Raw genomic sequence first — 12,119 nt, 5'->3', positions numbered from 1 at the left:
CAACAATCGCCAATTAATAATATTGAAGATTTAAAAGACAGAATTATTATAGCATGTTATGTATACATTAAAGCTATAAATCCAACATTTAATGGCAATGTATTCAAACTTTTGGAAACGAATAGAATTTTGCAGAATAAGTATTTTAAACATCGATTAAAATATTTTTAAAATTAAAATTTATTAATTTTTTATATTCAATAATAATAGTTATGTTTATTATATGTTTATTAATAATTTCATGAAATAAGTAATTACACGTTTAAGCATATTATTTTCATTACTGTAAATTTAATAAGTAAAAGTATTGCATTATATTTTTTGAATTTATTTTGATAAGTTTTCTACAATATTCTACAATATAAATAATATATAAAAGATTTTAAGTGATATTGGTTTCTTTATTAAAATTTTTATTATCATTGTTTGTTGTGAATTCAATCAATTTTTATCTCATATAATAATTTTTTTTTATTATGAGTGCTTAAATTCAATCCTGACAAGCGGATTTTTGTCGCACAATTGCATATTTATCTTTGTTATTTTTAATTTCTGTTTTAATCAAAAAAAAATGTGATCATAATGATTACAATAATCATTAAAATAAAACTTTATTTATACGAATGTATTAGTAGAATTTGTTGGTGAATAAATATGTGCATATAATCATGTTATTTAAAGCTTAATCTTTTTGCTACAACGAATAGCGTTGTTTTTTTTTCAATTTTTTTTAAAATAAGTAAAATAATAAGTGCATAATGTCTTATTTTTCATTGGAGAATTTTGAATTTACATTATAGATAATGATAAATTATTACTATTTTTATATTGTTTTTAATACATTATTTTTGATTATTTTAAAATTATTTTCTTTTTGATTGACAAATATCTATATATCTATCAATATATCTATCACTAAACGATAAATTCGAATTTGGATCATGAATAGCGATTTATTTTATTATTTTATTTATTTATTTTATTATTAAAAATAAATATTTATAATTATTATTAAAAATAATAAAGAAATTAATAAATTAATTTTTTATTTATTTTTTATTATATTATATATATGTTTCCAATTTTATTATATTATAAAGAAATTTATATAATATTCAACAGTAATTCAGATAATAGAAGCTCAATTAAAATTCAGATAATCAAGAATCATGTAAAATTTTATTTACATAATTAAAGTTTCACTATGATTCCAAAAGTATTGGTACACTTATTAAAATAGTAAAGATTATTTTTGATCGCTTTTTTAAAATTAGATCTAATATGTTAAGTTATTTTGAGAGATTAAAAAAATTAATTCATTAGATGACATATAAAAAAAAATCATAAAGAAAATAGTGAAAATTATTCTTCACAATTTTTTTTTAATGTTTACTAAAAAAAAATTTAGAAAGTACATTTTGATTAATAGATATATAGATATTAAAATTTTCATCGATATCAGTTAACAATGATAGATTATAAATGGTTAAAAATAATAAAAATAATAAAAATTATTTTTTGCCGTTTTTAAATTAAAAAATCTAAAAATTTTTATATCAACCGATTTCAAAAAAATTTTTACTATACAATAAAAAGTTATAAAATATATTTTTTTTATTTTCATAGAAAAGAAATAAGATAAAATAAAAAAACTGTAAAAAATAATCTTTACTATTTTTTTTCTTCAAAAAATCATACGTTCAAATGAAACATAATCAAAAATCGTGCATAAATAAATTACGGAAAATTAATTTCAGTAAAACATTTACATGAAAATAAGAATTAATTAGAGTAAAGAATTAATTAAATCCTTTGATTAGTTTATTCTAAGGCTTTTGGACGTACAAAAATCCTATAAATGGTAATGTAAAGGTAACAAGCTGCGACATCGTATATTCTATTATGTATTCCGGAAACGGATAAGAGTATAACCATGAATTTCCAGAAAATTGTATGCTTAACAATTTGATAGAATTATTCTGTGAAATGTTTAATTTCCAATATTTTCTCTTTTTAATAAAATGGAAAATCTTTTTTCGTTACTTTATATAATATAATTAGATAAACACTGTATATAATTTTAATTTTTTTTTTTATATATAAAATAAATAAGCAAAACAAGAAAAATGTTTTCCAATACATTGAAGTAATGATATACTTAGATATCAAAAAATACAAAATTTTTATATTTAGTTCGTTAAATTATTATTTAAATTTTTAAAGAATAATAAAAAAATGACCTTTTATATAATAAAAATTATAAACATTAAGATATAAAGAAGATAAGATAAGATAAGAAATCATTAATAATAACAATATTTTATAATAATTTATCTTAATAAAATAAAATTTTTAAATAATTTGGCATGTTAAAAATTATTTTTTATTAATGATCAAAATTATTTTTTATTTCTTTATGAGATAGTTTTATTATTTTAACATTTATTGTTATCTTTCGCCAATTTTAATTATAATTTTTCCAAATACGAGAAAATCTTCTTTAAAATCATTGATAATTTACTTTTGCTACGAAAAAACGTAATATCATATTAATAATCTTTAATAATGCAAATATAATGCTGTTAAAACAAAAAAAATCAAAGAAACTTTTACTTATATTTATCATTTATCGTTTTAAAAATAAGAAAAAAATGGAATCCTTTTATTGAAATCTTTTCTCAGCCGGATCCAAAATGGGAGTTCCCACGATCGCGATTGACCATCGAACAAGTACTCGGCGAAGGAGAATTTGGTAGGGTGTTACGCGCTAAAGCGATCGACATAGGAGGAATCCCAGGATCCACAACTGTCGCGGTGAAAACATTAAAGGAAAACGCGTGTGCCTCCGAATTGGCAGACTTATTGTCAGAATATCAGCTACTAAAAGAGGCTCAACATCCGAACGTGATCAGATTGCTGGGCGCTTGCACCACACCCGGGGCTCCTGTCTATCTCATCATCGAATTCGCGGAGTTTGGCTCGTTGCGGTGAGTATGTACTTAAGAAGTTGCGTTCACAGACTATGAAATTCCGCATAACGAAATTTCCTCAGCATCCGGACAATAACTGAGTTCCATGAGAGAACTGACGAGTAATGTGCGTTAATTGAATTCTTCTTCCGTCTCGCATTTTCATGGAACGTGCGAAAAGGAGTAGCGTCGCGACAGAAAAACGACGTACAGACAACATTATGATCGTGTCGATGCATCTCATTTCATCTCGATTTAACTTGACAAATATTTAATAACGATTTGAAAGTTTTTTAAATAATTTGAAATTACATTTTCAATTTTAATATTAAGATTTAAAATATTGATTAGTTATTGATTAACTATTTTTTTATATTATTATTCATTACAATACAATTATATTATTATTATTGTTATTGTTATTTATTAATTACGTTCTTTTTTTGAACAAATTTTTAGGAAAAGATAAAAATATTTTTTAATTATTTCTGTATTTATTATTGATAGAAAATATTTGACGAATAAAATCTAAAGAAGACAATTTTAATTTTGAAAATTCATCAGTATTAAAAATTATACATTTTGATATGTATAATGTGCATTTTTTATTTCGATATATATATATTTAATGGGACGAATCAGTGATTATATAAATGAAGTTTTGATGACAACAAATAGATATTCTATGCATTAATTCTTTGATAGGATTGATAATTCAGATTTCTAATTTTCTGTATGTATTCCAAAATATTAATTAATAATTAAATTTTTATTTGTTTAAATTGAATTTAATTTATATTGGATTTAAAATATCTAAAAGTTGTTTTATCTTTATTAAATCTGTTAATAATCAACGTTAAATTATATTAAACATTCATAATTTTTCATATTATTAAATTTCTAAATTTAAAATTTATATTTTTTTTTCTATTCGTTAAATAACGATGTTAAAATTTGTTCCTTAAGATAACTTATTTTAGAAAACCAATATTATAAAAATATAAAATGAAATTTTTATCACATTTATCAGATAAATTTTTATTAATATAATACATTTATTATTCGTTTTCTGTAATATATAAATAAATTCTTATTTAATTATTCTAATTTTTGATTAATTATTGTTTTTAACACATTCTATAATGAAATGAATAAAAATATTAAATTATACTGCAATAATTTTTCAAATTTTCATATTTTGAAAAAGATTATTTCAATAATTTATGCATTTAGTTAAATTTCAATTTAAATGCAAATATTGATTTAATTATTTCACATTCATTTTTTAGAGAAAGTAAATTTATTGACTATTTTCTTTGAATATTACAATCGTGGGATACGAAAATTTTGCAGAAATTATTTAAGGCGTAATCGACATCTGGAATCCGAGGCAAGAACTGGTGGATGTTCGGCTTTATCTAACGTCACTGTTGGTGAAACAAATGGAACATCCGTTTGCACAGTCATGCCACGCGATATCCTCTCCTTTGCTTGGCAGATTAGCAAAGGAATGGCCTATTTAGCCGACATTAAGGTAACCTTGTATCAGTAATCATATTGTATTAGGTGTAGAAATTAATTTGATGTCTTTATATCACTTATAATACCAGTTTAAATATTTGAAATGTCTCATTAATAAGATATGAATAGAATAGTATAGTATAAACTACTATAATCTAATCTAGATTATGCAGAACATGCAAAAAGATTATTTAAAAAAAAAATTAAAAATTAAAAGATTTCATAATGATTATTTTTAATATCTTAAAAATTCTATTAGATATGGTCGTAATTAAATTAATTATTTTGTAATTTCAAATAATTTCAGATAATTTCATTTAAAAATTTTAGTGATTTTAGTGATTTTAATAATTTCATTTTATTAGTAAGTTTTTAAAAAGTTTAAAAATTTTAGTGATTTTAGTGATTTTAATAATTTCATTTTATTAGTAAGTTTGAGGAATTTCGTAAATGATTAATCTTCCTAACTATTTCTATCAATTAATTCCTATTAAAATCATTAAAATCATTAAAAATTATAAATTTAAAAGAAAAAAATATTTATTACAAACTTTGTAACAAATCTTATAAAAAGATAAAAATTAATAATAAAAATATTATTTATTATTTAAAGTTATTTGTACTCTGACTTTATTTAATTAATTTTATTATCTATTTAGATCATTTTAAAATCATTTGGAAAATATATATTCTTAAATATCTATTGAAAAATTATTGATAACTTAATTACATCAAAACCAGCATCTTTTTTAATCAATCGTTAATTATATTTATATATATGTACACATGTATACATTATATATATAATATGAACTAATAACTGGATTAAATTAAAACTCTTCTATCAAAAATAAATTTAATAAAAAAAATATAGAGGAAAATTTTCCTTATTTAAGAAACTATTGTGTAATAGAAAAATGCATCGGCACTTGCATTTAAATGTGATTGTATCTATTTTTAATGGAATATTATAGTTTTTTTTTTTTATTCAGATTGAATTAATTCCATTATAAATAAAACAATATTAGAATTAATATTTTACGAAATATTTCAAATTTTATTATCATAGACAAAATTTCATAAATATTATTTTTTTGGTTTTTGAATTTTAATTGAAATTTTCAGATGTTAATAATGATTGAAAATTTTACACTAGAACAAATAATTCTCACTATAAGATAGCCATCTGTATCAAAATATATTAAAATCTTTGTGAAAAATCCAATTTTTAAATATATATATATGTGTATTTAAATATATATATTTATTATATATATATATAATATTCTTAAATGAAATAAATATTTTACAAAAAAAGGTATTATAGATATTTTCTAATTATATCATTTAGTATATATATTTTCTAATCACACCTTAATTTAATTTATATCGTGTATGAGTATATATATAGTTATAATATATAATATATAATATGAATATATAATATGAATATATATATATATATATATATATATATATATTTATGTTTGCATTAATTATAACCATTCTCATTACTTCAAAAAGGCAACAAATTAATTTCTACTAATTTCTAATTTTAATATATTAATGAAAATAGAGATTAATCTGAATAGTTTATAGTTGGTTCATAGAGATCTCGCAGCCAGAAATGTATTACTTGCAGCCGAGAAAGTTTGTAAAATTTCGGATTTTGGATTAACTCGTGATGTCTATGAAGATGATGCGTATTTAAAGCGCAGCAAAGGACGAGGTATGTTTTTTCATTGAAATAAACAAATTTTTGTATCGATTTTAGGCAATTCTTTTTATCAGATCCATGCAGATCTTCATCCATGGAGACGAACTTCCATAATTTTTTTCTTCATTATTCTCCAGAATTGTACGGAATATTATTTTATAAATCTTTTTTTAAAATTCAATGTATAATATATTAAGTATATTATCTAAATTCTGCGAATTTTTTAACTTGAAATATTTATGAATAATGCCATTAGATTTTTTTCAATTAAAATAATTAATTTAAATGAAATTGAAAATTTATCTGAAGAGAATATAATTTTATTAAAGGCTTTTAAATAAATTGTCTTAATTTTTTATTTCATTATGATTTTTTAAAAAATACAATATTTCAAATTATATTACACAGAATAAAATAGGTGATAGTTGATGGTATCTGGAAAATATGCTGATTGAAAGTGAACTTTTTAGTTTAATTTATAAAGTTTCTTGACAGTTTTGGCAAAATACGGTCGAAATTATCATATAGCAAAATTACATTTTCAACTATCTTGACATTATAATAAATATTTTTTTTTTAATTTTTTGCTAATGTATTTTATGTCTACTTTTTTATATATTTTATTATAACAATGGCTTTGAAAAATTATAACAATAGCTCTTGAAAAATTAAAAAAAATAATTTATATTTACTAAAAAATGTAAATTATCGGAAGTGATCTTAAAAGCAGAATTTATAGTTACTTAATGATCTAACCTACAATAACTCTTATTAATATTCAGACATAATTAACGAAATATATTTGTTCAAAATACTATGAAATTGATTTTTTTAAATTTGTTAAAAAAAATTGTAAGAATATAATAAAAATAGAAAATTGCTAAAAATATATATTTTATTTACTTAATATATATAATATATTTGTAGATAATCAGGAATAAGCTAAATAATTAAATTTATAATAATTTATATTGTAAAAATATTCTGATATTAAAGAAATATATTAATTTAAAAAAATATTTTATTAATATTATAAAAATATTAATATTTTATATAATATTATTTTTTTTATTAATTTTTTTCTGTTTAAATATTTGAGAAATGATTTTTTTTTAAATAATCTTATATATTTCCACTTTTTTTAATATGTAAATTTTAATTTTTTTATTATGTTTATGATCATTATTTTTTAAGACAGATTAAATATTAATCAAATTTAAATCTTATAATTGAAAATATGTATTAATATAAGAATATAATAAATATTCTTTCATATAATTTATATTTTTATATTTTTGATTATATTCTTGGTAAAATTTTATATATTTTAATTTTTATATATATATGTGTGTTAATCATATATTTATATGTGTTAATCATATTTTTAAATAATATTTTAATTCAAAATATCAAAATATTTATGATATAAATATTTTCATCAGAATCGATAAAAACTATCTCATCCATATTTGCAATTGGAATACGAAACCATTAAATTTCCATCACTCTTCTTCATATCCGACTTTAAAGTTTTAATTTGAGACTTTTTATTTACCATATCCTTTATCATTTTTGTCTCGGATCAAAAAAAAATTGAAATTAATTTTATTTTATTTTATTAAATATTATGTTTTTTTATTATATCTGATTTTATAAATTCCTTGGTAAAAGTTATTCTTTCTTTTCGATTCTTCTCATTTATTTTTATTTATTTTTTATCATGATTCTATCTATATTCTATATCTATATTCTATAAGAATATCATCATTTTTTTTCAATATTTTTTTTTCAAAAATAGATTATTAATTAATTTAGAATACTGTTTTTAATTTATTTTTTTTTATTTTTTATTTTTTGAGTATTTTTTTTATTTTTTATTTTTTGTTATAAACTTTTGCGATATAATTACTTTTAGATATATTCTTTTTGCTGAATTATTTCAAAAGAATCTCTAAAATTTTATCTTCATGATAACATATAAATTTAATATATAAATTAGTTCATCATTTATGTATATTATAGATTTTTCTAAGATAATATTTTGTTTTTATGGATTTATTAATAGATTATTAATAGATTATTATTTAAAAATTACGATCCATTTAATGACAATTTGAAAATTTTTGAATAATTTCAATATTTTTTAATTTATTTAACATTAAAATTTGTGAAAAATTGATTATTAATTATTTGTGTATATTCATTATATTTTTTTGGACAAATGATTAAAAAATGAAAGAAATATTAATTTAAATATAAAACAAAATCTTTTTCTTTGTCTATTAAGATATTTCCGATAAGATATTGTTATTCTATTTATTTTTTGTTTATATTTTTGTTTATACCAATTTTTTTTTGTTTATATTATTTAATTGTATTTTTTATTCAAACAACTTTTTATAATATAATACAATGAGATCTTTATTTAATTAATCTTGTTTTTAGCATTTTTATAAAATAATAAATACATAAAAAATTAAATTATATTACGAAATAATATTTCAATAAATATTTCCCATATCATAACAAAAAAGGTATTATAATATAATAATATTATAATATTATAATATAATTTATATAAGTAAATAAAAATTTAAGTTTTATCTTAAACATATATAATTTAAGTAACTTTTTATATCCCAATACAATGAAATCTTTGTTTATTAATTTGATTAAATAATCATTGTCATATAACAAAAATCAATAAATTACACTAATTCACAAAATATTTTCAGCAAATATTTTCCATATTTTAAAAAAAAAATTAAAAGACGTTTTATTTTAAAATATAATTTAATTATTTCATGTTTGTTTTTTTAAAAATTAATTAATTATCTGCTTGGACATTCAAATATTAATAAAAATCATAGTTAATCTATTTGATATTTTTGCAGTGCCAGTAAAATGGATGGCACCTGAATCTCTTGCGGATCATGTATATACTAGCAAATCAGATGTTTGGAGTTTTGGTATTCTTCTTTGGGAATTGGTCACTTTAGGTGCATCTCCTTATCCCGGTGTAGACGTGCACAATCTCTACAATTTACTCAAAGCTGGATACCGTATGGAAAGACCAACAAATTGTTCATTACAGTTGTAAGTCAATTAATAATCAATAATAAAAAAATAAGATTTTATCTTTTTATTGTATATATCAAGAATAAATAATTATGAAATTGTATAAATTGGTATGAATGAATGTATGTAAGAGTGATTAAACAAAATAACCAATATAATAAAAATAAAAAAAGTTTATGCAGATGAATGAAAAGAAAAGAAATCAAAAAGATTAAAAAGCAATTTATATGAAGCCAAAATATTGATTGTCAGAATCTCTTTGTTTCGTATTTATACATTTTTATTTTGAACATATACAAATTAACATGAGAATCGTTACGAATACTCTATATACTTTGAGTTTTTAAATATTCTATTTTTATTATTTTCTATTTGGCATGTATAATTAAAATTTTCAACAATATTTTATATAAATAATTTTTTTAATTCTAGATACAAACTGATGATGTCATGTTGGCATCAAGAATCTGTTATCAGGCCATCATTTAAGGAACTTACTAATCATTTGGAAAAAATGTTAGAGGATAGCGTTGAATATTTGGATTTGAATCCAAGAACTGTTGACAATCAGGCTTATTTTGCTTCGCTTCATGCTTTGGACAGTCCATGTAGTATGTATTTTCTCTCTATTTTGTCTCAAACAAAAAAGAAAAGTATTGTTTTTACATTTAGAATTGTTTTTTTAAAACAGGTTCTGGTAACGATGCTATGGAAGATTGTGAAATTAAGGGTTTGAAGATAGATGTCGTCAACTACTTAGAAAAACCTTGTTCTGATACGGTGACTAAGTGTGACAAGATTGACAAGCTCCATACTTTTTGGCAAGAATCTCTAACGACCTCTTCCGAAAAATCCGTTAAGTTATATATAAATGATCAATCATCGAATTTTCAAGTGAATCATTATGAGAGTCCTATCAAATTTAAAAATATTAGCGTAATCAGTAATAGCGAAAATGATTTAGTCATATCAACGAACGGACACTTGCCATCTTATATAGATATGGAAGGTAAGAAATCCTTAAAGATAAAAACAGAGATAAAAACAGAAACAGAAGAGGAAGCAGAAATGAAAGAATTACTTGTTTTTGCCAATGAAAATGATATTGATGAAAGTCAATCTGAGGATGTTCTAAAAAAATCACAAAAAAATTTAACGAATATGAAAAAATAATGATTTTGAGACGATAACTAGCATATTTTTTCATTTGAAAAAAATATTGTTTTAACAATGTTATTTTAACAATGATTGTGTATATATTTATATTAAATCTAAAGAAATAGAATGTGAAAATTTTTGCAAGCATAAAAAATATTGTCAACACGTATTTTGCTTTATAATAATAATTTAGTCTTACGAAGTTTTTTATCCTACGAATCCAAAAACCAAATTGTCCTATCTTTCTTAGTTTCAAAAAACATAAATTATGAAAAAATTAAAAAAATGTTAAAAGTTTCGAATTAGTAAACTTTTACAAGAAAGGTTTATGAATAGTCGTAATTCATAATTATAATTATTTGTAATTATTTCTTCCATCTATTTTTTAAGACTAATTTAAATTTCTTATATTTTTAATTTTCACATAATATCTTTATCAATATATGTTTTTGCTAAAAATTGCAAATATTTATAAAAATTATAAAAGTATTTTTGAAAATCGAAAATGACAGAATAATTCTTTGGATTGCTTAGAACAGAGAATTTTATAAAATCATTGAATAAATATTAATAAAAAAGGAAAACAGTTTTGTTTAGACAATGAAATTTTCGACATATATTTATGTGACATATATATATTCTTTTTTATTTTTTTTTATTTTCACATTTTTTTTATAAGGCATAAGATACATTTAATACAGAATGTATCTTGCCAATTTTTGATAATTTGGATGTTATAGAAATATACGTCTATAAATATACGTTATTATAGAAATATACGTCTTAAAAAAATTATAAAATCTAAATAGATCGATAATTTAAAATGATAAAGATTAAAAAAAATATGAAAATATGAAAATATAATATACTGCATTTCATTTTCGTACAAATATTCAAACGTCTTCTGTATTATATTAAAAATTATAATTGAACGCTTCTTATTTTGTCAATCTTTTCTAATCAATCTTTTAAAATATTTGAAGATATTAGAATCTATTAGAATCATCGATTATTAAATCGGTAATTTTTTTATGTTTCATCATTTAGATCTCGATACAATTAAAAATTAAAAATAAACAGAAAGATTAAATACGAACAAAATAAATGATTCTTATTAGCTATTCGACAAAATCATCAATTCCTTAAAGATTGACTTCTGATTAACTTCCTAAATGCTCTTGAATAATTTCCTGATAATTAATAATTGAACATCAAAAAAATAAACAAACCCATAATGATAATTACTAAAACTATCAAACTTTAAGCTTTCAATTAAATTGTTCATTTTAATGGCTTTCAGCTTGTAACAAATAATTCATTGTAAAATTGAATTATTTTAACTGAAATAACATGCATAAAACGAAAATTTAACAAATATGCAAAAAGTAATCGATTCAATTATTCCAGTTGCTAATCGATGTAATCATATTCAAGCAATAAATATGTATTTTTTTTCTTTATGTAAAAAATAGAGCATTCCATTTCATTATATTAATTAGTTACCACTTGTCGTTTATAACGCAAGCGTTCAAGTACAAATTTAGTTATTATTATACTGTATACATACTTGCTTTCTGTATATATATTATATTTACTTACTTTCAAAAATTCGAGCATAATCGAGTACAAGCATGTGCAGCGTAAACATAACTGTTATATCATTGTCCATTAATATC

The 12,119-nt window shown here is 20.1% G+C and overlaps 1 protein-coding gene across 9 annotated transcripts in view; it reads left to right on the top strand.

Annotated features, from left to right (window-relative positions):
- The window catches only part of LOC107993574 (proto-oncogene tyrosine-protein kinase receptor Ret), a 211,162-nt gene extending 200,517 nt beyond the window's left edge, over positions 1 to 10,645 (top strand). For all 9 annotated transcript variants that reach the window (XM_062073303.1, XM_062073302.1, XM_062073304.1 and 6 more), the window contains 6 exons: positions 2,683 to 2,987; positions 4,323 to 4,503; positions 6,090 to 6,219; positions 9,102 to 9,303; positions 9,718 to 9,896; positions 9,977 to 10,645. In XM_062073303.1, coding sequence (XP_061929287.1) covers positions 2,683 to 2,987; positions 4,323 to 4,503; positions 6,090 to 6,219; positions 9,102 to 9,303; positions 9,718 to 9,896; positions 9,977 to 10,458 — 1,479 coding nt within the window. In that variant the 3' untranslated portion in view covers positions 10,459 to 10,645. The remainder of the gene's footprint in view (positions 1 to 2,682; positions 2,988 to 4,322; positions 4,504 to 6,089; positions 6,220 to 9,101; positions 9,304 to 9,717; positions 9,897 to 9,976) is intronic.
- The last annotated feature ends 1,474 nt before the right edge of the window (positions 10,646 to 12,119 follow it).

The sequence above is a fragment of the Apis cerana genome, linkage group LG3 (genome assembly GCF_029169275.1).
Source record: "Apis cerana isolate GH-2021 linkage group LG3, AcerK_1.0, whole genome shotgun sequence".
Classification (NCBI taxonomy): domain Eukaryota; kingdom Metazoa; phylum Arthropoda; class Insecta; order Hymenoptera; family Apidae; genus Apis; species Apis cerana.
This window is presented reverse-complemented; position numbering and strand designations above follow the sequence as displayed.